Below are 24,783 nucleotides of genomic sequence, written 5' to 3' on the forward strand. Positions count from 1 at the left end.
TCTATATAACATAATAAAAGAAAATGAATATATACACGAAAGCTAATGTACAGACTTGCTAAGGTTCCCAGTGTAAATACTCCCAGACCTCATCATCGCTTGGCCAGGAATCCCACAGCGGAGTCGCCGCGACGATATCATATGCCTCTTGCAGCTTCGAATCGGACATGATCCCGTCTGAATTTGAGACATCGTTGGAAAGAGATGGTTCTTTTTCTCCCTCGGACATTGACACCGACGGCAAGTCGTCCGATGGGCCCCAAGGTCGTTTCCCTCTGTATCCTTCGAGAAACACACGTAGTGCAACCAGAGTACGCCGCATCATGCGATCTCCGTTCATATGCTCATCGGACGTCTCTTTGAGGGTGGCAGCATTCTGGCTCATCCACCGAATCAGTTTCAGCAGGCCGTCATGATCCCCAGCCAGCCCTAGCGCTCTGACGAATGCGTGTAAAACGGCAGGAGAAGGCACGTGAAGCATAGGAGGAATAGCCACCGGGGGACTCGTAGCACTCTCGCAAGTGGCTACCAGACGCTCACCGAAAGGGGCAGTTTTCGGATCCGAAAGGACAAGCTGGTCGAAGTGTTCCTTGAGAATGCAAAGTCCACTCCGAACCATGTCCTCAAACTGGGGACGCAGTACCGTGGAGTGTTTGATATTTCCTCGCCGTGCTGCTTCATGAACAATTGCCAGGCCCTCTTCTGCGGCGCTTGGATGTTTCAAACCTGCAATCACAGCCTTTGAGAAGCTGGCACAAAGGACCTGATGCCCCTGCAGACCAGGCTCGATTGCACGCTCTTTCATCCAACCGACGACCTCGACCATCTCATACCAAGCAAGCACCCGTTGTGCACTGCGGCTCATCCTTCGATATGGCGTTCTAATGCGATCCTTGCTCAGCGCTGTCAAGAGATGAATCCACGAAGGGGTGAAACCGGACTTTCGAACTTTCAACAACTGAATCGCATGCGACAAGGTTTTGGGAGGCTGCAAGGTACCGCTTGCTCCTGAAGCATGAAGATTGGAATACAACGTCGAGGTTTTCGGCGGTTTCGGATGAATATTACCCATGATAATTGGGAAGAGATCTGCAGTGCGTATATCGTGCCGTTCCAGGTGCAAGGAGTCAAGACTCGAAAAGTTGCAAAGCAAGGCTATGAAAGACGAGAAGAGATAGTCCGGCAGTTCGTTCAAAACCTTCGAATCCAACGCATCATAGTCCGATGTACGTTCCCGTACAGTGCACAAAGCTTGGATTTGTTCGTTCGACAAGTCACTGCAACTGAGATAATCCAATCCGCGATTGAACGTCGGCGCAGATCGCAGAAGCAAAGCCAAAAATCTCCCGGATGGACGAATACCTTGGGAAAGCATCTGTTTGAGAAGCTCTTCCAGGGTAGGAGGCTCCGTGTGTACGTAAATCAAATCGCGGGCGGAGGAAGGTTCCGGGAAAACTTCCAGGCCATCGCCTGGTAGGGAATGACTGACATGGTCGAAGTCATTATCGATTGCTTTTCTCCGGAAAATCAATTTCTCGGCCATGGCGACATAGACACTCGCTCGTGGAGGTAGGCCTTGGTCTTGATATGACAGAAAGCAGGCCCAAGCTTCCCGCACCGTGCGCGTGGCGCGGATTCGGGCCACCCAGACTGCATGATGATCAGGCTTGCTTCCAGCAGGCCCACGAAGCAGTTGCGGCCGACGCATCAAGGCCCTAGTTTGAACCGTCGGGCTTTTGTCCGTGTCCCAGCCTGCCAAGATGCCAGAAACCTCTTCCCAGCGAGTGTGAGAGTAGCCTGCCTCTCTCATTTGAGCCATCACGCGCATAGCGCGACTCTTCATTCCTTCGTTCCCTCGTTGAGAGTCGATCCCAAGCTTTTCTTCCTTCCACGGTGGCCATGATGGTGCCTTCAGGTCTGCCGATTGCCGTTCGGCGGAGGTCTTCTTGTGGGCCAATTGCACAGCAATGATGCCTTGATAGCCTTGCCGTGTGACCGGAAGGACTGGATCGTGTCCAGCCATAGCCTTGAGAAGTTCGAATTGAGCCTGTTGCTGTACCGAAACGAACTTGAAAGGACCCGCTTTGCAAGGTAACGAGAGCAGCCAGAGACATGCGTTGAACTTGTCAGCCATGAACTGATTCCTCCGATGTCTGGAGCTCTCTGAAATTCCTTGGCTGTTTCTTAGCAGAGTCAGATAGGATGCGAAGGCACGCGCGATGGTGAGCTGGGCCTGTGGCCATACTTCCCGAGCATGACGGAGCAGACGAGTAACGAACGCGAAACACGTAGTAGGATCGATGAGGAGTTCGGTCTGTTGTTGGTCGAGGCAGTCCTCGAGCTCCTGGTTAGTGTATTGTGCGCGCTTGGAGATGTCGAAAGTCGGAATTCGTCGGCCAGTGATGATGTGCAGGGAATAAACTAGAAGCAAGCGAAAAGTCTTCGCGTCGAGATTTTTTCTCCGCAGGAGAAGTAGGGGAATGAACGGAGGTATGAGCCGACGTCTGGAACCGAGTCTGACTTCCTCAGCAGACTCAAGCATCAAAATTCGGAGAGTAGCTTCGTGAGAGGTGTTGCTCCTGAGAATCCATGACCAAAGCAGCACATCGCTGGGGCTGCAATGACGTGCCGTCAGATACTCCATGACTTTTGGAGGGAAGGTCCGTCGCAATACGGCATCTAGCTCCGGTGTCGCTTCGGTATCATAATGTGCTCCATGTTCCCGGCCCATGATCGGATCCACAAACCGTATCCAATCCGCAAGAATGGTCTGCAACGATAATCTCGGGTGTTTGCGAAGTGTTTCTCTCTGCCGTTTCCCATGACCATTAACAATGAGATTCAAAGGCTGCATCTGACCGAGTTCATCTTCGGCACTGTGTGCAGATTTATGAAGAATATCGAGTAGATACTGCGTAGGGGTCAGAGGAGAAGATTGTGTCCTCTTCACTTTCGCGGCATTTCGAGAAGGCTTCGCTTTATTTTCAGAGTATCCTGTCAAAGTTGCCTCGTGCTCGCTTGAATGTTCATTGACAATTGACGGTGATTTGTCCGATTCGCAAGAGCTTTCCTTACGTCCGCATAGATGATTCGGCGCGGGAGGTAAAAACGATTGGCTCAATTGAGACTGATTTCGGACCCTGCTCCAGAAGTCATGCCAACGGTCTTCCTCGCCATTTGCATCAATCGGCCGTTCATGCTCTCCAGGGGCGGCAGTGCTGGTATAACTGTATTCCCGGAAAAGACCCGCAGGATCCAGGAAGCCATTGCGAGGCCACTTCGTTTTGTGTGTAGGACGCGAAAAAACTTTGGAGGAGTAATCCTGATAGGAAGAAATGAACCATTAGCAAAGCTTCAAACATCGCCATTACTCTGTGAGAAAAAGATCCATCCCCTCATACCTTTGGCCATGGACGGTTGTTGATCAAATGCGCCGTTCTCAGAGAGGCCCCCGAGCGGCTCGGAACATGATTGAAGACCGATGACATCCATGAAGAGAGTCATGAGGAGGCTGCTGAGGAGCCAGAAACGGAACCAAAGGAGCCTCCCGACACAGTTAGGAGCATCAATTAAAATGCGTTAGTAGGAAGTTGAGGAGTAGTAGATAGTATAGTCTTCGTTACTCTGGGACCCGGAAGGAAAATGAAATGCTGCATCACGTGAGCGCCTGTCACGTTTTTAGCGCGCATCGACCGGATCTCCCTCTTTACCCAAGTTGGTGAATCTCCCTCCCGCCTTTGCAGTCCGAGAACGAGGCGTCGTCGTTGTTTTCGTTTTCTTAATCCCAATATCTCTCCTTTTTACTTGTAGTCATCCACAATTCGAGGATCCTCGTTGCCCCGTATCTGTGCCTTTCGTCCCACCGTGGGATAAAGTCGCGACTTTCCTCTGCACGAGTTGCGACCCTTATCCTTCGCTCGGCCCTGTAACGATTGGCGCATGCGCATCGGAGATCGAGCCAGCCTCAAACACCGATATTCTTTTCAGGAACTCAAGGTCTCAGTTCCGGTTTTCGTCTCAACATTCACTCAAATCCTGTACTCTCTTCGCGTCGCGGTCAGATTCCGGGTTTTTATTCGCCCGAAAATCTCCTAGGTCGACTCCTGGAACGAAGTCATTTTTCGTCCTCGCGTTCAAGGAGCAAAACGGCGCAAGTCCGGACTTGAAGCCATGAGCGCAGACAAAGGCGGGGAGACGCTTCCAATTCCCGCCACCAACGGCGAACCTCAATCCGCGACTCCAGATCCGCCTGTACTGTCGACGCCTGGAAAGCGAAAGCGTGGATCGAGCCATGATGTTCACGCTGCCCAGGATGCAGGTGCTTCTGAGTCGCAGGTTCAGGAGAGAATGAAGCTACACGAAACGCTGTGTAATCTTGTGGAGATCCTCAGCAAGTGCGCATCACCCATGCCTTGTTGATCCCTCGCACTCGAGTTAACTGACGCGTCCCAGGAATGATACCGAACTTCAGCTACTCTCTTGCCCTCTCCCGTCGTCACCTGCGAAGCCGCGTTCGAAACGCGCAAAAGTATCAGGAGAGAAAGATGAAAGTGCTAGCATACAAGCGAGGGTTGCGTCGGATCGTTACAATACTCTCTCTGAGTTTCTGAGTGATATCGACAGGGCCTCCACAGCCGTAATCGAGAGGAGCAAAGCTCAAAATAGTGGGGTCGAAGCCACCGAGGGGAGCCGCCTGACAGAGACGGTAAATCGCATCGCGGCATTCAAAAAGCTTCTGAATAGTCTTGTGCGTCAGGCTTCTGTGGGCCAGTCTAGCGTCAAGAGGGAGAGCACAGAAGACGACTCAGAGGTTCCAGGAGAGCCAACGCCCTCAACCACAGAAGTTCGAAGTGACAATGTGGTTCTCACTGTTCTTGGTAACCCATCCAATCCGAAACAGCTCTATTCCAGCTTGCAAAAATCCGTCAAAGTGTCTCTGCCTTCTGGTGAATCAGCAGCAGAGAAGTATGTGGAAGTACAAGCGCCTCTGCGCGAGATTGGCTTACCCAATGGTATCACGACCACCAAAGTTGCAGCTTACAACCAGGAGAACAAGCCGAAAGATTCCAAGCGAACCTTTGGCGAGGTGTTCACACCTCGTCCAACACTGCCACAATTAGAGCCGCCCCGCAGGGCCAGGTCGTCTTCTCGTACCGCTCCTGGAGGCTGGATTGACCCATTCGAAGCAGTCACAAACTACAAAACCTTCCCTGGCGAGCGCAATAATTATTGCCTTGCACCTCTGCCTTCAGGCCAGTGGCTCCAGTATGGCGGAATCACCTCATCCCCTTCTTACTGGGATCGACGGCAAAAGCAACAATCTGCTCAGCCGCACGGAGACGAGAGATATCATGAGGATCCTGCTCTGTGGACAGATGACGATGCGTCTCTCTTGCAGGGCGTGTATTCTTCATTTGCACCTTCGTTTGACAGCTCAGGAGCCATTGTCCAAGCTGATTCAAAGGACATGGTATGGTGGGGGAAACGGGGGACGAAACGCTTGTACACCCTACTTGCCAAGACGTACACAGAGGAGCCTGAGGAAGTATCGCTGACAGAGCAACCTGGCAACATTGGTGAATTGGACGAAAGCACTTTGGAAGAGATGGTCAAGTCATTCAACCCTGAAGACTTTGCTGATCATGTCTCGCATACTTCCGAGAAAGAAAAGGAAGAAACAGAATCAAAGGGCATGGATGACCTGTTACGCGATGTCTCTGAGCTGCTGGAGACGCTGAGCTCGTACCAGAAGATCCGCAACCTGGAAATACCAGCTCCAGGTGGTGAACCCAAAGAGACAGCAGCAGACCAAGGCACGCCATCTCACGCGTCTGCAGCAGAACAGGGTATCTATGAGACACTCAAATCCAGCCTTGCCGCTCTCGTTTCAAATCTACCGCCATACGCCGTTGCCAAGTTGGATGGTGATCAACTAGCCGAACTAAATATCAGTGCAAAGATTTTGGTCGATAATCCGGACTATCACGGCACTATGGAGAAGGATGACTTCACGCTGCAGCAGGAGCGGGCGGCGGCGATGGCACCGATGACTACTGGGCCGAACCGAACATCTACACCCAGCCGCTCTGGAAGCTATCAGGCAGGTTACAATCAGCGGGCCTACGCTGCTAATGCTCGGGTACAGCAACCGCAAGCTGGTTTCCAGCCGCCCCAGCCGTATTACGGCGGAAGGCAGCCTTCGACCTCAGGGCCTTATACCCCAGGCCCTCAACAGCCCTATGCTAATGTTCGCCCTCCGGCAACGCCTACTCAGCGACCCGGATTTGTGCCGGGATACCAACAACCTACTCCGCAATATAACCAGGCCAGTCTTCAGCAGTTCCAGCGTCCGGGCCACAACGGCTACAGCCCCTATACGGCACCGCAGGCCTTACCGCCTGCTCAAGCTTCTCCGCAGTCGTACGCACCCAGGCCTGCACAGCCTGGAGCATACGCCCCGCAGTATGCTGCAGGGCGTAGTGGCTCGCCGCAAAAGCAGCCAGCATATGCCACCCCTCGGACACGGGCACCATACATGGCCCCAGGCTCTGCAAACCCCCAGCAGCGGTATGTCTCGCAACAGCAACCACCCAATTACAATTACCCTTCCAACCAAGCTCCTCCGGCGCCAAATTCGTACTCCAACTCTGCCGCTGCAATGACTTATGCTCGGAGTGCTGCTGAACAGGCTGCATTGATGGACCGGAACAAAGCACAATTAGCGGCGCAAAGCCGACAGAGCTCAACACCTCAACCCGCTACGGAAGCCAGCTCTCAAGACCGAAGTATAACGCCAGCTATCAAGCAGAATGGCACTCCTGTACCTTCGTGACGGCTCTTTTCTCATTTGCTAATCTTAGTACTCTTGAGGCGTGGTTACGGTGACACAGTGATGATTCGATTCGGATGGCGCATGCCTTACTGTATTTCTCCCTTTTTTCTTTCTTTTTGTTAGATTGGCGCCTGGAAAATCAGACTCGAGACCGTTTTCATGTTTACTTTCAACCATACGTTATTATCACCGATTTCACCACCGAGTGAAATATGTAACTTGCTAAATGATTGCTGTTCTTCCTTGAGTGCCTTTTCATCTTCTCTTCGTTGTCCCTTTCTTTTTACCTTTTAATGCTTTACCCGCAACAACTACTGCCGTCTGCCTATGCTCTGGGATGGATTTTCTTAGCGATCGGCGCGGAATGCTTTCAAAGAATGGTCTGGGTGGTTTTGTCCGGTCGGTAGGGAGGGAGTCGAACGTGGACATGTTCTCTAATTCTAGAAATTGCGGCTTTATCAATCCAATTCAAGCTCTTCTACTCTACTTTTGAAAATTAAATGATACTGTCTTTGTCTGAATTCACTCATCCGTAGTATACATCGTTCTGTCTATGAATACAAGGCTTCCAGTTGCCGGTGGTACACTACCTCTTAATGCCAGTTTGCGAAGGCGTGTTCTGTTTCTTTCTGTTCTGTTCAGTCTTTCCCTGTATTTAGGACCTGGAGGTCAATCCAGATGGAAGAGATGACGAGAATGGTCATTATCCCGAAAGCTAAAGGGAAACGGTCGAGTCGTTGTACTGCTGCCGTGTGATGGGTGGAATCAAGGGATGAACATGGCGGCTATGGTCATGAAGCCAAAGTATCTGTGAACAGTAAATGAGTTTCTGGTGCTGGGAATCGTTGCTTTGGGATGGCAACCGAGGAAAAAATAGGTAGAAAAGAGGCAGGATTGACAGAAAGGAAGGGCAAGGGCTAGATACGTACAATGTTGCAGACCTCCATCCATCGCGGGACTCAAGGTGCTCTGCACCGGACGAATAATTCGTTGCTATCGCGGCAGCCGCACCGCCAACAAGGGCAACGACTAGGATACGACCTGAGAATTCGGAGATCATGCTGAAGGCTAGTAAGGGGAGGATGATAGCGGCTGAGGCGATAATGATGGCGGAGTAGACGGGCGCTGTATAGGTTGCGCGGCGGGGGGACAAGGAGATCAGGTCTTTGCTGTGGTCTAGGAACCGGGATTCGGCTGTTACGATGGGCGAATGTTCATTCATCCAGGTGCGGTAGGTCTCGATGTCTTGATCTGAGGCGCTGGGTATGGTTTGCAGGACTCGGCTATATGCCGCGAGGGCGTTGTCTGAAGACAGCGTGTCAGCAAAGGGACGGCGGAAGTTGCATATATTTGAAATCTTACTGTATTGCTTCGTCTTGTGGATCAATGCTCCCATTACCTCTACCCGTCTGTAATGCAAGGATGAATAAACCTGAGCTTGAGCATCCATGCGTCTCGAAGCAGGCAACTTCTTCGTTCCCTCCCGTTCGGCTGTGGCGACCCGATGCATCTCTTCGTACTCGTCCAGAATTTTCAGATCTTCCTCCATTTGCGCAATCTCATCCTGGAGATAGAGGAGGACGCGGTGATTCAGATCTTCGAACCGGCGGTATAAAGGAGGAAGATGAGTTTCCTTGCTCTCGGAGGACGAACTTAGCCGGCTGGAGAGAAGCCCGTAACCGGAAGGTATGTGCGACGACTTGGTACCTCGACGAAACCTCTTGCCGGCCCGATGAAGATCCTCCTTGGGGCTCCGTGGAGGAGATGGGGGAAGTGGAGGCCTATGTGACGTAGAGGAATTTCGAGGAGGATAGTATGTCTCCGGCAAGGTAGTCAGATCCAAGTTCAAGTTGCCAGTAGAATTTGAGCTGTCGGGGAGTGCGCCGGGAATGCTGTATATCTCTTCTAAGGAGAGTTTTCGATTTGCTACATTTCGTGGCAGGTGCAGTGGCACTGTAGACGGAGAGACATCGACCTGCGGTAGCTGCCGTGAGTTTGCCGAGCTCTTGGACTTGAGTGACGATGCTTGACTACGGATGCTTGCTCGTCTATGCGCCTGGGTCTGCGACAAAGTGTTGGCACGGGTATCGATGTTGAGACCAGGGTGGGTATGTTTTGGGTGGGTGTTGAGGACGTTCGAGGGCTGGCCGGAAGGCTCACTCACATTTTCTTCTGCATCGGACGATGAGCTAGCATCATCTGAAGATTCATCGTCGTCGAGGTACTCAAACACGTTGGGAGCCTTCTTGTCTGGTTCGGCCGAGTTGCGCGTCGAATTCAGAGCCACCTGGGTCTTCTGAGCGTAGTCCCGGCTTGGTTCATCATCTTTCTGTGCACCAGGCTGTACCTGGGCATGTTCTTTCTTGGCCTTTTTCTCTACGGAAGACTTGGAACCTTTAGACGTGGTCCGAGAGGTCATAGAGAGGACAGAACCTGCCGACGATCTATTTGTCTTCTTGGAGCGACTGGAACTGGAATATAATGGCATTGTGATCGGTTTGCGATGTGTGAATAGTTCGATTCGGAACTTTCAAGGAAGTCGCGAGTGAGGTGGTTTTCAAGACATTCCTTCAAGACACCAAGACAACGAGAACAGGAAGCAAAGGGTTGTGATCGATGAAAGAGACAGCACTCGAGGCATATCAAGGGAGACGAAGGCCGTTTTGAATGGCCTGGAATTCTCTATGGCGAGACGAACACGAAGAATGTAGCACAGAATGTGGGGTGTATCTCTCTTGGAACAGCAATAGAGTTGGAATTTATCGAGTTGGAGACTGTCGCTGATAAGGATCGATGCATATGCACAGGTCCATTAGGAGAAAATAATGACTTCCTGAGCGACAAGGAGGTATGCTGGTGTGGTCAGCAGTCCTCAGGATCAAAGGTAATTCGGGCTACTTGAGAAGAGTTCGGCCCCGGGAATGATGATCAAGCTGAAACGATAACTGATGGCGCAGTCGTCACTTTTGACTCTTGAGATGTTAGTTGGGATAGAGTTGAACCTATATTGAATAGTCATTCGATAGACAGAAGCGCTTCGCCTAGTCGCGACCTGTCGCAAGTTCGCAACCCCGAGGGTGGATGAGTCCAATTCGTCCCAGGCGATCCCAGCAAGCGCCAAAGGCTGACGAGAAGGGGTGGTGTCTGATCGCAAGATAGGAAGACGATCTTCAAGAAGTGTACCTCAGATTATTTGGCCTTCTCTTAATTTTTGCTTTTCCTTTTCTCCTCGGTTATCGCACTTTGCAGTTCCGGTCATTGCAAGACGATCAATAGATGGTGGAGAGGAGGAATATGGCATGCAGAGGTCAAGTACTCCGTATTAGCAGCAAGAGGTGATTCCTGCAGTGGGCCTTGTCAGACCCTGACAAAGGATAGACGCTGTTCTGCATGACTCTGTATGAATTCTGATTTATCGGAAGAAGAAAAGAAAGGCAGTGATGCGTTGGCTGGCGGGGATGGCCATGCCTTGCAGCCAGACGAGGGTGGGGACTCGGAATGCACAGGAGTTTCCCTACGACTCCGTGCGAGATGATGATCTCGTCTTGCTTGACTTCTGGACCAGTGAGCAAGACTGACAGAGAGCAACACCACCGGATCAGCAGACTTAGACATGAACCATCGTGGGAGGGATCGGGAAACACTACGATTCGTTGTTTACAGCCCGATAACCTTGTGGATGACATCGCCAGCTGTCTGTGGATGGGAAGAGAGACTTCAGATGAATGACTTGCATATATTCACCTAAATCAAGATCATATTCAGAGATTGACTCTCAAATTCTACTTCTATCATTACTTCTTATCATCTAAAATGATCGACACCCCAGCGGTGAACCGTAATATACCAATGTTTCACAATTTTATGCTGCGGTGGTTTGCTATGCTGGGTAATACCATTACTGCATGACGTGCAAATTCCGCTTCAACATCGACAACATTTCGTCCATCCATCCAATTCGCAGCTATTCCTTAGACTAGTGCTCGAGATTGATTGCGGCTCGAGTCAACCAACAAGCCAGCACCTCTATCCTCCAGATATTATTATACTACATCGCTCCCACCCCCACACATGCTCCAACAATGGCTTCGCCAAAGCCCCGGAGCTGCCCGCCTTCTTAGAGGCTCATGTTGTCGCGGCCCCCAGTCTGGCTCCCTCCGGCACAGCCCTCTACGGACCTCATCCCATCGTTTCAGTCGATCGCTAGAGACATCAGCTACCGAATCCCAGGAGCGCATACCATTACGGAAGCAGCTGAAACAAGACGCAAAGGCTCTAAAAGCTCAGAAGAGACAGAGGAGGGAAAGCGAGGAGGCGTCCCGGCAAAAGTGGGAGTTGACTGTTGGCATTGAGATTCATGCTCAGTTGAACACAGAAACCAAGCTATTTTCGAGTACGCCGAGTCTACATTCCTATCCTTCCTGGCTCAAAATGCACTATCTGACCTGTGTTGAGCAGGAGCCTCCACGTCGAACACCGACACCCCCAATTCAAATGTCGCTCTCTTTGACCTGGCATTTCCGGGTAGTCAGCCGGTTCGTATTTGGCACTATGCACTACCGGAAGCGGCTAATGTGGATAGGAATTCCAAGCTGCGACTTTGTTACCCGCCCTGCGCGCTGCGATTGCCTTGAACTGCGACGTTCAGCCAGTCAGTCGGTTCGATCGAAAACACTACTTCTATCAGGATCAACCTGCGGGATATCAGATTACCCAGTACTACGGTAGCTTTCTTTCCTCCTCAGTCAATGGCGATTGCAATCTGACAGAGATAGAACCCTTTGCGAAGAACGGCTACGTGGATCTATTTCAACATGACGGCATTGCACCCGAGGACGGCGACCATGTTCGCATCGGCATCAAACAGATCCAGCTCGAACAAGACACCGCCAAGTCTCAGGAGTATCCTCCCTCCACTCAACTCCTCGATTTCAACCGAGTATCCCATCCTCTCATTGAGATAATCACCATGCCGCAGATCCACACCCCGGCCACTGCCGCGGCATGTGTTCGGAAGATTCAAGCCATCCTACAATCCTGCAGTGCTGTGACTACCGGTATGGAACTAGGAGGCCTGCGGGCGGACGTGAATGTCTCAATTCGCCGCCGGGACGAGGCTCCCGGCACCCATCAGTACGGGGGGATCGGTGGACTGGGTCAGCGCACCGAGATTAAGAACCTCAGCAGCTTCAAAGCGGTCGAAGACGCCGTCATAGCGGAGAAGAACCGTCAGATTGCTGTCCTCGAAAATGGAGGCGTCATAGAAGGCGAGACGCGAGGTTGGACTATCGGAAGCACCGAGACTCGGAAACTCAGAGGTAAAGAAGGCGAAGTGGACTATCGGTATATGCCGGACCCAGATCTGCCTCCGCTGATTATTGGCCACGATATTGTGTCCGGTCTGAGAGACTCGCTCCCGACGCCTCCGGACGAGTTGATCGAGATGCTGGCTGGCCCAGAGTATGGACTCTCGATCGAAGATGCAAAGCCATTGATTGAGCTGGACGACGGAGCGAGGTTGGAATACTACCAGGATGTGGTGGACATTCTGCGCAACCTGCAGCAGGACCAAGATCTCAAGACTCGTGCAGACCTTGCACGAGTGGCTGGCAACTGGGTGCTGCACGAGCTGGGAGGCCTCTGGGCCAAGACGTACTTGGCCTGGGATGCGCAACGAGTACCCGCTGAGACCCTTGCGCAAATCATCGATCAGCTGCAGCGAAAACGCATCACGGGGGCCACCGCCAAGCAGGTGCTCGTCATGGTCTTTGACGGGGACCGTCGACCTGTTCCTCAGCTCCTCGAGGAAGAGAATCTCCTCCTTCGTCCGCTATCCCGGGAGGAGTACATTGCTTTGGCGGAAGCAGCCATCAGTCAAAACCCGCAGATGGTCGAGCAGATCCGCGCCAAAAATCAGCTGGGTAAGCTAGGCTGGTTTGTCGGACAAATGATGCGCATGGGAGAAAAGGGCCGGGTTGAAGCTCAGAAAGCGGATGAGATTCTGAGAGAGCTCATCCTCAGAAAGTCGGATCAGCCGTAGCACCTCGCACTTCGATCCCTTCACAATGTGTAATTATATAGCATGTATTCTATAAATGATACCCCCCTGCCATAAGATACCATTCAGCTTCCGTGATAAGGACCGAGTTCTATCGATCACTCGAATCGGAAATCCTGCGGACTAACCACCGTCATCCTCCGGCCGTCGGACCAATATGACAACGTAGCATTCCCAAATATGATCATCGCGGGAGTTGTATTTAGATTCCCGTCTTTTGCTGATAAAGAAGCATGAATCCATACCATTGGTCATAGAAATATGAGGGTGGAGTGGGTTGAAGCCCCCAAGCGGGCATCTCTCCTGGACCTGTACTTAGGGGAAATCCATGATCCCTAAAAGCAGTTTTTAGCGATCACCTTCGTGTGCCACTTTTCGCCCTGTTTTCTCACGACAGCAAGGCCCCACGGCTGTCGTCGGAGGAATGAGACATAAATTGACTTGATTCTCTCATTTTGAAAGTCGCTTTTCACTCCCCTTTTCCATCTTCCAAGGTATCAATAGTGTTACACTCGAAGCATCGAAGCGACTTGCGGCCTGAGGCATCTCGGATCTGATCTCCACTGCGCGCAATCTTAATCTTATCGCTTTAGTCCTTCTAGAACGGCACTTTTTTTTTCCCTTATCAATTCTTGATCTATTGCTCTGCACCTCGGTCTTCATCCAAATTAAATCCTCTTCATTCACTCTCAAAATGACATCGCCGTCGACTATCAAGCAAAGATTCCTGACCAAGCCAAATGAGCTGGGAGTGGTGGCTGTCGGATTCAACGGTGGTCAGGTATGACGCTTACTTGCATATACATTGTCGCAACTCCCTCCACGGAAGAAGAAATTGAGCGAGGGCCTCAACTAACATTATCTGTATAGTGCAAACTAGGCGTTGAAGCAGCCCCGCTTGCCTTGATCGAAGCCGGTCTTCTGAATCAAGTCCGCGACGACCTGGGCTACGAAGTTCACTATGACGACACCGTGCACTACTACGAGAACCTGACTCCCTTGAGCGACCCGGACCACCGGGGCATGAAGAAGCCGCGCGCCGTGAGCGTCGTGACTGAGACGCTCAGCAAGCAGGTCTACGACCACGCCAAGGACGGCAAGTTCGTCCTCACCCTAGGCGGCGACCACTCGATCGCCATCGGCACCATCTCCGGCACGGCCAAGGCCATCCGTGAGCGACTGGGCCGCGAGATGGCGGTCATCTGGGTCGATGCGCATGCCGATCTCAACACGCCGGAGATGAGCCCCAGCGGGAACATCCACGGCATGCCCATGGCCTTCTTGACGCGGCTGGCCCAGGAGGACAAGAAGGATATCTTCGGGTGGTTGGAGGATGAGCACATCATCAACAAGAACAAGCTGGTGTATATCGGTCTGCGGGATGTGGACCGCGGCGAGAAGCAGCTGCTCCGGGAGCATGGTATCAAGGCATTCAGCATGCATGACATTGACAGGTGAGTTTTTCTTTCCCCCTCTTTCCGGTGTATAGACCATCTTGGGAAGTGTATCTGACCGTAGTAGACACGGAATCGGCCGCGTGGTCGAAATGGCTCTGGCTCACATCGGCAACGACACCCCCATCCATCTCTCGTTTGACGTTGATGCCTTGGACCCCCAATGGGCCCCTAGCACAGGCACCCCCGTCCGTGGAGGATTGACTCTGCGTGAGGGTGACTTCATCTGCGAGTGTGTTCATGAGACTGGCAACCTGGTCGCCATGGATCTGGTAGAGGTCAACCCCAGCCTGGAGGAGGTCGGTGCTTCAGAGACTATCCGAGCTGGTTGCTCTTTGGTGCGTTGTGCACTGGGAGACACACTCCTGTGATAGCATTTCGTCTTGTTTCATTTCCTCTCTTTCTTCTTCTTTTTTTTTTTTTCCACTTTTGGCAGGTTGATGGTTATGAACGGGTTAGACGAGTACATGTATTGGTTAGAATAGACATGACTGACCGCCGCCAGGCTAGAATGAATTGATGAAATGCAGCCAAATGAGTAGACCGCTAATCAAAAAATTCCCCTGGTAATATTATCGTCAGGTACACTTACTTCTTGAGTGAAGTCTGAAGTATTTATAACTCGATCTTGATGATGTATCGTATCTGTTGATCCCGTGTCAGCTCCCGAGCCAATGACGCTGGTTTTGCTAGATTTCCTGCCACCGCTATTTACATCGAAACTCCCTTTACCCACGAAAGGAGATACTTCCCTGCCACCCATTTTCGACGAGTTTTGCTCTTCTATCATTATGATCATAACTATGAACAGTCAATTAACCAAAGATCAAAGTACGGAGTATCAGCAGATTTCTTGTTGTTTCAGCTACTGTCATGCAGCAACTACCAGCTTACCTAACGCCCTGAACAACGCATAAACAGAGCAACCAACCAACCCAACAAGCATCCTCCCATACCAGAAGTCCTTCCTCCGTCCTCAAGCCCGATCATCCACGAGCGGGCCTCAACGTGGGATTGCGGCGCCGATGCGCTGTCTCCGTTCATCTCTCAGTGTCTCGCCAGGTCTGTCGCCAGTTGCCAGTCGCCAGTTGACACCCAACTATTTCCTCCACACCTCACAGAACGACGGGGTATTAAATCGTCGAAAACGCCCTACGGAGTGTATCGCAAAAACGAGATAGATAGATCCGATTCCTCCATGCCTCATCCCTAGGCCTCCTCGAACACCACCAACAATGGCCGTCCGCGTCTACCGCCGCCGCCGATACCGCTGGCCCGAACTCCAACTCAACATCTGGATCATCATCGTGCTCTCCGCCTCCGCAATCTGCCTCGGCATCTTCGCCTGGTTTATGGCCGTGCAGTCGCAGCTCCGCTTGGGGACTCCATGGTACCGCCCCCTTACCCCTGCCTACCCAGTAACTAATGACTAACGAGAAATATACACAGGCTCTTCCCCTACATGGTCGTAAGCGGCAGCCTAGGCGTCTTCTTCATCTTCCTGATTCTCTTGCTCGCGGCGCAGCGCTTCCTCCTCCCCGGGGTCATCATCATCGGGAGTTTCATCCTGTTCGTGCTGTGGCTGACGGGGTTGATCGAGACCTCGCTGCAGCTGTATGGGGTGGTGGGTAACGTGAACGACAACTGTCAGAACTACGTGGTGGATAATCCGTCCACGGGGAATAATATCAATACCTTGGCGTGGTTGACGCAGAGTACCATTTGTATGTCCCTGTGTCCCTGAGTTCCATGTTTTTCAGTAGTGCTTTTGGGCTGGAGAGCGGGAGAGGTGCTGATGACTGACGACCCGACCCCTAGGTAATTGCTGGAAGACTGCGTTTGCGTTTGAGCTGGTCAATACCATCTTCTTTCTCTGGATGATGGTCATGTCCTGGCAGGTTAATCGCGATGTATATGATTGATGGGCACGATGCGATGCTATATGATTGATATGATATGTGATATACCTACTGGCACTGCATGATGCATGGAAGGCGTTTTTATTTCCAGTTTTTGTTTGACTTTGACTCTGCACTTTGCATCTCCCTATGTTCATGTCATTCTGTTGTATCCTTACATGGCAAGACAGCTATCGTCCAATACACTTATGTAACTCTCAACACCGGCTCAATTTTCGCCCAGAATCAAACATCAAGTAGCCCAAACGCCGTCGCTATGCCCTGTCGCATCGCAACCGCAGATTAAATCAATTTAGACAAGCATCGAAGAGAATTGCCGTAATGTACAGACAGATTCCGCGTGCGTAGATCGGCAACTGGATCCCGTCTACCCATTCTCGGCTGCGATGTCTTCCTCAGCCTTGGCATCGTAGTCTCCATCCTCCAATGCAGCCAACATTTCCCGCTCCAGTTCATCGTCATCGTCCACCGGGTCTTCGGGATAACTGACATCTTGCCCTCGCGCCGCGGGCTCCTCTGGCTCGTTTAACGCTTCATCCGTATCGCCTCCACCGCGTTCCTTCGCCAGGCTGGTGTGGGCTAGTTCCGCCGTGCTCGTGCTATCTGCCGTGGCGACCTCTTTGAGCCCTGTACTACGCTCATAGGACCGTCTGATCCGCTGCGACAGGCGCGAGCCGGCCATCTCTCCCTCTTCGCCTTGACTACTGTCCGCCTCGTCTTCATCTGTGCCTTGAGAGTCGTCATCGCGCTTTCGCTTCTTGCCAGTCGTCCCTGCCTCATCCGCTAGGAGCGATACTTCGCTGTCACTTTCGCTCTCGTCATCGCTGCCCAGAAACTCCTTAAGCTCGTCGTGCACTGCAGCTTGCTCTTCAGCGTCGTACCCGATAGGAGACATCTCAGTGAGCCCGGAGGACTTCAGAATTTCCTCAGTGAATGGCGACGCCTCATCGTCATCCGTCCAGAATCCACCCGTTTCTCCGTCTGATGATGACAGCCAGCCGCTTTCAATCTCCTTTGACCCAGGTGAGATTGGTTCGCCCCGATCATCAGGATGCACAGGAAGCAGGTACGGTTCCTCCTGCAGTCGTTTCCATTGAGTTAGCGAATCCAAAAGCCACTGAGTGGTCACAATCTTGATTTTAGGATACCGCGTGGCCTCGCGGACCTTCGCCGTGCGATTCCGGCCAGCCACTAGATGCGTGGTTCTCATATTGATTTTGGTGGAAATGACCGCCCCAAAACTCTTAGCCCAGAGAGAAATGTCGGCGTTTTGTGTATCAGTTCCCAGCGGGAGTACCCCAGAGAAAACAAGGACGACCCCGCCAAGCACACGATGCTTGATCCGCGGCATGATGTCCTTCACATCCGGCACCAACTTCAGGTCGATATCCTTCTCCTTGGACGTTGCCCGCTCTCCTCTCAGAGCTGCCACTCTTCCGCCAAGCGCCCGCGACCGCTTCTTATCATACTCCTCGAAGAAATGCCTATGTATCTGCTCCAGTCGTTCCTCCAGTTGGAAGAGTTCCCGATCGTTATCCTCCAATAAATGATGTCGGTGTCTGGTCGAATCTTGAGTGTCTTCCATGCTCGAGGCAGAATCACTGCTTTCTGCCGCCTCATCCTCCGCATCCAGCTCTTTCTGCTTCTGCAACAATGGGCGGTCCTCAACCTGGTGCATAATTGTCTCCTCTTGCGCGACGCTCTGCTCTTGCAGTAATCTTGGGTTGTCCCCACCGCCCATGGTCACTAGTTGCTCCAGCGTCGAAACCTCAGCTGCAGGCTTGGCAACTGCACCATTCGCAGGATGTTGTTGTACCGGTAACTCCTTCGTTCCTTTGACTGCCTGTTCCGCGGGTTTGGTGGCTCCCCCTAACTCCTGCTTCTTCGGAAGGAAACTGGAGTTGATATCTCCAATCCCAACAAAGAAATCGTAGGGAGAAACCTTGATCAGATTAGGGCTCCATCGCCAGACGTCGCCACGGTCGTCAATGATGACCACCATCTTTGTATCTACCGGAAATAATCGCTGGAGATTCTTAGCCGTCAGGCTCCCGCTCTCGTCGCGGCTGAGGATGCGATCACCGAAGAGCTTACGGTCCGGATCTATGATGCCAGCTATATGTTGCGCGTAGGCTCTAGTACCCATGGTGTAAATGTGCAACTCGAAAAGCTCTGAGACATTCTGCAGGAACGACTCGAGCCCAGGTCGCAGCTTGACGTAGTACCAGCAACCGCGCATGCCCGGGCCGTCATCAACTAATTGAAAAGCTCGCACGTCGCTCAGAGCTTCGTGATTGGGATTGTCCTTGTCTTCCATCCATTCTCCGACAGTAGGATCAACTGTGGCATGGATGATGGTCTGATCCAAATCCACGACCAGAGAGAGCTTCTTGGTCGCCAACAAGCGACGCTTCGCATCTTCCTCCACACGCGTGGCTTCCTTTTCGCTCACGGTAAGGGCAGTGTTATCATGAACCATCTGAATCGGGGCGCGCATGGAGTCCATGACCTCGGTATTGTATGAGGCCCTGTCGTGAAGGTGAACCAAAGAAGTCAGTTTTCGTTATCTCGGCAGTATCCTATACAATTAAGCACAATAGCACTCACTCGGTCATATCCTTTCCACACTCGGCACAAAGGCCTCCAAATTGAACTTCGTGGGCGCATGGTTCGTCAATCTCCACAACATCGATACTACAGTGGATATCAGCACCAGGTCTCGCAGACACGCATCCTCTTCCCATATAGAGGGTGCCAAATATGAATGAAGATCGAACGCAAAGTGGGACTTACGGTACTTCAATAACATCTCCCTTGGCTATTTTCCACTGAACCACTTCACCATCAACGGTCGACTCGAACTTCGTGGGAAACTTGCGCTGAACCTCGACCTTGTTGCCCAGCCCATCACCCTCGGTAACGGTTGTCTGGTAAACATACCAGAACAAGGCCTCGTCCCTCTCAACCGTGTCGCCCGGCTGTTTGAGCAGCGACGTGACGGTGATCGGGTAATGGAGGCTGGGCGGTAACCGAAGAAGCATGCTCTTGTGTCGGACAGGCGGGGTTGCCTCTCGCTATTCTTTTATCCAACCCCGGTAGACCCTTACCTTCTATAATATAGCTATTATGAGAAGGAAGGACGATGCCGAGGGGCGATTCCGATCGCGAGCGAAACTAGTATGCCTGACCGCTACGGATCCATACCCGAAGCGCTCAGCGAAAGAGAGGAAATTCAGACGACGGTATGTGTATAGAAGTGGTAACAGTAGAGAATGTTGTTTACAAGACGTATGTCGCAGGATGCGACTCAAAGAAAACCCGATCCGAGCGACGTAGAGGAGGGAAGCAATGTAGCTCGGGCGATTGCCACGAGATGACGCGACGCAAAAGCAATACAGAAACAGGCTCGGTCCAACTTTGGACTTGGAATTGATGGCGCAAAAAAAGTGAGTCTTATATTCGAAGTGATAAAGCTAGTTTCCTGTCAAAGTGAGGGTAAACGACAAAAAGATGGGATGAAAGAACGGAGCGTTGGTGATAGATGAAAGAAACGGTCGCCGTTGTTGTTGCAGGCAGAAAGAGAGGCCGGAAAGCCAAGGCAACAAAACTAGGCTCACCCAAGTTCGTCAACGAGTCGTGTGGCCGAGCGGGGGCGGCAAATGCCTGTTTGGGTCTAGCTTACATAGCTTCTGGCCCAGACCGTATGAGAATGAGACGAGATCAAGAGAGCATGAATTGTGATGCTAAAGAGGAACCCGGATCATACATAATCACACATATCGATCCTGCTCAAGAAATGTATCTGTTCCTCGAATTCGCCGCTCTCAGTTAATGGTATACCTATCACCAGGCGGTCGCATTGTCACCCCTGCCTACCAGCGTATGCTTTGTTCACAGTGCAGCTAGTACTTCTTCGTTGATACGGCAAAATCCGGGCATAGCATCAACGATAGGATCCAATGGATAAGCAACAAAACCAAAAGTTGGACTAAAAATCAGGCATCGATTACAAATATGAGAATCTCCATTAAGCAAAACAAAGAATCGCAGGTATCTGCAAGAAGGACACGATCTGTTCATGTTCCTGCAGCGAATCCCAAGGATGTAAAGACTTGAAAACAGACTAAGCTACCGCAATGAAGCTATATACGTATCGTCATTCTGTCACAGTTGGTATAGCGCAGCGGCTGCAAACAAACACGACCTTACATTACTTGGCCTTTGCCAGACCCACAGCGCTGTTGCCAAGATCGTAGACGCTGTACCACTTCCGCAGGAAAGCGTCTCCCAGGATAGCAAGGGGACCAACTGGCTCGGGGAAGTCCATGCCCATAAAGGAGCTGATGCAGGAGCCCTGGACCTCCAGCGTGTAGTCATAGGGGCCAATGGTGAAGTTGTGACCGGCCAAGGTGAAGGTGAGATCGGGCAGGGAGTCACGCTTGTCGCATTCAATAGAATATTGACCAGTGAAGCCCTTCTTGGCACCAATCTCCTTGTTGCTAGAGAAGAAGTCAGCACAAGCAAGATTCCAATGATGAAAAACAAACTTTGACAACTTACAGCAGGTCAGCAAGAGTGGATGGCAGGGCAATAAGAGAAGTGCCGGTGTCGAGAATGACACCGGTGTTCTCAAGCTCAGCAACATTGTCACCAAGAGCAATAGCATCGAAATCAACTTCCCAGTACGCCTTTCGGCGGAGGGGAATCTTGATCATTTCACCGGTGTAGTGGTCCTTGTCAACACCACCGAAGGTGGCCTCGGAGTTGTCGCCTTCCTTGTTTGTATCTCCCAGGTAGAAGGCGAAGACGGGCTCATCCAGAAGTCCCTGGTTCAGCATGTTGTAGAAAGGAGGAACGATCTTGTTGACGGAGATGGTGTCGTAGCCCAATCCGAGAATACCGTCAAACCGGCCAAAGGCAAAGGCAAGACCGGGCTCGTTGGTAGCCTCAGCAAAGTCCTGCTTCTCAACCTTCAAATCACCAATGCTGAGTGTGTCCTGAGACACGAATCCGCTGAGCTCGCCGGATCCGTACTTGATGGAAAACTCGGAACCGTTCTTCTTGTAGGTGGACGAGGCAGACGAGTCGTACTTGCTGTGCAGGAAGCAGGCGATGGAGTTACAGTCTGAACCAGGAACCCACAGGTTCGAGCTACCAGTGTCAAGGACAACCTTGAACTTCTGGGGGGGAGTGCCAAGCGAAATTTCGGAGAAGTCTACCAGACGAGTGTTAGTAATTCTACGGGAAAATTGCTGCTGCTCAGTTCTGATGCCTTACATTGTGCATTCAGAAAGTTATCAACCAACACATCGTGGCGGCTCATATCATTGAGCGAGTTCTCCTCCAGGAGCTCCTGGTGGACATTGGGACGGATACCCATGTATTTCTGACCCAGGGCGCGCACATGAGCGTCAATGTTATGGGTGTACTGCAGCTTTTCATTAGCCCTCATCAATTTCCCAGCGTCTCGCTTCAAAACCATGACATAACGGATGGGCTTTCATGGTCACTTACAAGCTGTTCGTCGAGAGGAACCTTGTTAAGCTTCAGCTTGTGGACCTCGGCGGAGGCGTAGCCCAACAGCACAGAGGCTGTGAGCAAGGAGGTGGACTTCATGACGGGTGAAGTGGGGGAAAACAATGATCTAGCAGAAGAGAATGGACTGAAAACACAGAAGGAACGTATAACCTTTGATGATGGAGACGATGAAGAGAGAAGAGAGAGATGGTTAAGAGACGAAGAGGTAGGCAGATAGTTAGGTAGAACGGGAGCTGACGCCTGGGAAATGGAGGTGATGCGGATGACTGGTTGCGGAGCGACTCCCCTGCTTTGGATCGGCAAATCAGCGTGATCCAACTGCGTCACTGGGGCTGGGGAGGGGATCATCACGGGAGTCGGATCAATTGATAAGCACTTCCGGCTTGGTTGCTATGTACGTACGTACGGAGTACTCTGTACGACGGCAAGGTATGGCACCTGATGGACTGGTACAACCCATCCTACTATCTCTATTGAACTTACCACTCTTATGGTGAATTAGTATTCAAGTATCTCCCAATAGATGTCATATATCTACCATTGCGATGTCTGCGAGATGGCTAGTACTGTGCTTGGTACCGTAACTTGCTGATGATGTAACTGCAGTTCTTAGTGCTGGTGCCTACTTACCAGTAAGGTAAGCCAATCTTGGCGTCAGCGATGGTACAATCTGGTTTTGTCTACGGAGTAGGTAGATATAATCAGTAAAGTATTCTGTAATCTCTGCCCACGACATTTCTTCCCTTTCCTTTAGGTGTACCAGTCACTTTGCGTTGTAAGGACGGCATGCCCGATAATATCCTGGTTTTGGACAGACAAGGACAAAACACGAAGGTGGAACGGCGGACGTCTCTGCGGAACCGGGGTCTGAGTCGAGAGTTCAGATTAGCGACGTCCAGGCGGTGCTTGCCTTTTGCCCTAGTAAAGGCGCTCGCGTGTACTACTACTGGCAAAACGATTGAAATCCTGGAGAATACTGTTTCTCCAAAATGCATCATGCGCTGTACTACATGTAGATTCCCTAATGTTGATGATTCAATCCATTATTATCCTTTCGCCATGCACAGGTCCCATTTCCACCTCATAATCATCGGGGTACATAGTCTACCGGTAGAATTCGAGCCTGTAACGCAATAATTAGAACTGGTGGTGAGACAGATTTGAATGCAGGGAAGAGCAAACCTGTCCGCTTCCTGGCCGGTCTTGACCTGAGCAGCATAGGCATCCTCGAGGTCAGACTGAATGATATTGTAACGGTTCTTGCGAACAGCACGTAGTCCGGCTTCCTGCATGATGGCGGCAATAACAGCACCAGAGAGTGGCTCGTTTCGTACGATGAGTGAATCCAGATCGACCTCTGGGGACAGAGACATCTTTGATGCGATAGTGGTGAAAATCAGTCGACGCTCCCGTCGGTCACGCAGCGACGGAAACTCAATCTTACGATCCAGACGACCTGGACGCAAGAGGGCCGGATCCAGAGTATCCGCGCGGTTGGTGGCCATGATGACCTTCACATTGCTTGTCTGCTCGAAACCGTCCATCTGATTGAGAAGCTCAAGTAGAATACGCTGGACTTCACGATCGGCACCAGTCTGGGCGTCAAAACGTTTGGTGGCAATTGCATCGATTTCGTCAATGAAGATAATGGCAGGTGAGTTCTCACGGGCCATTCTGAACACGTCACGAACCATACGAGGACCTTCTCCCAAGTATTTCTGGACAAATTCCGAGCCGTTCACACGAATGAAGCTGGCAGTTGTGCTGTTTGCAACAGCCTTGACCAACATCGTCTTACCAGTACCGGGAGGGCCGTACAGTAGGACACCACGAGGCGGATCAATACCTTGAGTAGCGTAAGCAAACCGGCACTAGACATCGCTCTCCATGTCTCCGACTCACCAATCTGTTTGTAAAGGTCGAAATGTGTCAATGGCAGCTCGACAGCCTCCCTAATCTCCTGCTTCTGCATATCCAATCCACCAACGTCAGCGTAAGTGACATCAGGCTTTTCGTTCTCGCCGAGCATGGCAATGGAGGAGTCTGCCTCCGGAGGCAGAATATCGACAAGGGCATTGGAATGACGGTGCAGGGCGACGGAGGAGGATGGCTTGAGCTTCTCGCGGTCGAGTGTGGAAAGGATGCGAACGACATAATTCGAGCCAGTTGACGACTGCACGATACCGGTGCTAAGGAATTCAGTCAGTATATCTCCCTTCATCATTCCTCTTGGTGCCATACTTCTGATCGATAGCTTCCATGAATTGTCCGATAACAAGTGGCACGCTCTGTATCCGTTTGATCTCCTCCTGTGCGCGGACGAGCTCTCGTTTCAAACTCCTGCAATCGGACGGACCATTAGCTACCCCAGATGTTGATAATAATATGAAGGATAGATTGCGACTTACCTTTGTTCATCCTTAATGTACTCTTCTTGGAGCTGGATGTATCTGTTTTGGGTTATTACCTGACGATAACGACTCTGAGGCTCTCGGGTTGTAGGTGCCATACTCTAAGTGTCTTTGAAGTCTCTTCAAAGTTGCATACTCATCACCTCCATCCGTATCTGTGCCTTCAAGAGAGTCTATATTGGGGATGGTAGCGAATGGCGCCGACTTGCTAGGCGTGACGTTGGTCGCCGAAGTCTCCACAGCGACGTCTCCCATTATGATTCAAGAAAGGCGTTTCGAAGACTGGGCGTGGACGGCTGCAGAAGTCGGTTGATCGCTTTTTTAGAAAAAGACTAGGAAGAATGAGTCTTGCGTCAAGTAGAAGCGGTGTTGGTTTATGTATTGAGTTCGCCTTCTCGACTGGAGCTTTGACTTGAATGAAGGCCGGCTCACATAACCTACCAAGAGCTCAAGCTGTGGTCACGTGACAGCATAGCTTGGCGCCGCAAGAGAGCTATCGAGCATCTCGGAATCTGAATTTATCAAGTCCATAATTCGTCCGTTTGGGTATATCTAGGTCCTTGAAAGCAGA

The 24,783-nt window shown here is 51.4% G+C and overlaps 9 protein-coding genes across 9 annotated transcripts; 4 read left to right on the forward strand and 5 right to left on the reverse strand.

Annotated features, from left to right (window-relative positions):
* Window positions 1-58: 58 nt before the first annotated feature.
* On the reverse strand, window positions 59-3,488 carry CDV56_108949 (uncharacterized protein; the record flags this gene model as incomplete). The annotated part of the gene is made up of 2 exons (XM_026762568.1): window positions 59-3,322; window positions 3,402-3,488. The coding sequence occupies 2 exons, from the start codon at window positions 3,486-3,488 to the stop codon at window positions 59-61; spliced, it is 3,351 nt and encodes a 1,116-aa protein (XP_026618443.1).
* Window positions 3,489-4,170: 682 nt separating this feature from the next.
* On the forward strand, window positions 4,171-6,832 carry CDV56_109006 (uncharacterized protein; the record flags this gene model as incomplete). The annotated part of the gene is made up of 2 exons (XM_026762625.1): window positions 4,171-4,394; window positions 4,453-6,832. 2 exons carry the CDS (start codon window positions 4,171-4,173, stop codon window positions 6,830-6,832), a joined length of 2,604 nt encoding a protein of 867 aa, XP_026618444.1.
* A 765-nt stretch (window positions 6,833-7,597) lies between these two features.
* Window positions 7,598-9,320, reverse strand: CDV56_109057 (uncharacterized protein; the record flags this gene model as incomplete). Its single annotated transcript, XM_026762676.1, has 3 exons — window positions 7,598-7,640; window positions 7,762-8,137; window positions 8,195-9,320. 3 exons carry the CDS (start codon window positions 9,318-9,320, stop codon window positions 7,598-7,600), a joined length of 1,545 nt encoding a protein of 514 aa, XP_026618445.1.
* Window positions 9,321-10,645: 1,325 nt separating this feature from the next.
* CDV56_109094 (glutamyl-tRNA(Gln) amidotransferase subunit PET112) lies at window positions 10,646-12,872 on the forward strand (the record flags this gene model as incomplete). Its single annotated transcript, XM_026762713.1, has 6 exons — window positions 10,646-10,670; window positions 10,813-11,021; window positions 11,063-11,225; window positions 11,291-11,367; window positions 11,415-11,556; window positions 11,608-12,872. The coding sequence occupies 6 exons, from the start codon at window positions 10,646-10,648 to the stop codon at window positions 12,870-12,872; spliced, it is 1,881 nt and encodes a 626-aa protein (XP_026618446.1).
* A 712-nt stretch (window positions 12,873-13,584) lies between these two features.
* CDV56_109126 (arginase) lies at window positions 13,585-14,715 on the forward strand (the record flags this gene model as incomplete). Its single annotated transcript, XM_026762745.1, has 3 exons — window positions 13,585-13,671; window positions 13,761-14,344; window positions 14,412-14,715. 3 exons carry the CDS (start codon window positions 13,585-13,587, stop codon window positions 14,713-14,715), a joined length of 975 nt encoding a protein of 324 aa, XP_026618447.1.
* An 864-nt stretch (window positions 14,716-15,579) lies between these two features.
* On the forward strand, window positions 15,580-16,266 carry CDV56_109146 (uncharacterized protein; the record flags this gene model as incomplete). The annotated part of the gene is made up of 3 exons (XM_026762765.1): window positions 15,580-15,734; window positions 15,794-16,068; window positions 16,163-16,266. The coding sequence occupies 3 exons, from the start codon at window positions 15,580-15,582 to the stop codon at window positions 16,264-16,266; spliced, it is 534 nt and encodes a 177-aa protein (XP_026618448.1).
* A 364-nt stretch (window positions 16,267-16,630) lies between these two features.
* On the reverse strand, window positions 16,631-19,304 carry fcpA (protein-serine/threonine phosphatase; the record flags this gene model as incomplete). Its single annotated transcript, XM_026762776.1, has 3 exons — window positions 16,631-18,791; window positions 18,871-18,957; window positions 19,057-19,304. 3 exons carry the CDS (start codon window positions 19,302-19,304, stop codon window positions 16,631-16,633), a joined length of 2,496 nt encoding a protein of 831 aa, XP_026618449.1.
* A 1,169-nt stretch (window positions 19,305-20,473) lies between these two features.
* PEP2 (pepsin-like aspartic protease) lies at window positions 20,474-21,879 on the reverse strand (the record flags this gene model as incomplete). The annotated part of the gene is made up of 4 exons (XM_026762815.1): window positions 20,474-20,762; window positions 20,824-21,478; window positions 21,541-21,691; window positions 21,778-21,879. The coding sequence occupies 4 exons, from the start codon at window positions 21,877-21,879 to the stop codon at window positions 20,474-20,476; spliced, it is 1,197 nt and encodes a 398-aa protein (XP_026618450.1).
* A 1,026-nt stretch (window positions 21,880-22,905) lies between these two features.
* rpt3 (proteasome regulatory particle base subunit RPT3) lies at window positions 22,906-24,467 on the reverse strand (the record flags this gene model as incomplete). Its single annotated transcript, XM_026762842.1, has 6 exons — window positions 22,906-22,924; window positions 22,984-23,647; window positions 23,704-23,990; window positions 24,043-24,141; window positions 24,210-24,251; window positions 24,313-24,467. The coding sequence occupies 6 exons, from the start codon at window positions 24,465-24,467 to the stop codon at window positions 22,906-22,908; spliced, it is 1,266 nt and encodes a 421-aa protein (XP_026618451.1).
* Between the last annotated feature and the right edge of the window lie 316 nt (window positions 24,468-24,783).

This window comes from Aspergillus thermomutatus (assembly GCF_002237265.1).
Source record: "Aspergillus thermomutatus strain HMR AF 39 chromosome Unknown NODE_8, whole genome shotgun sequence".
Lineage (NCBI taxonomy): Eukaryota > Fungi > Ascomycota > Eurotiomycetes > Eurotiales > Aspergillaceae > Aspergillus > Aspergillus thermomutatus.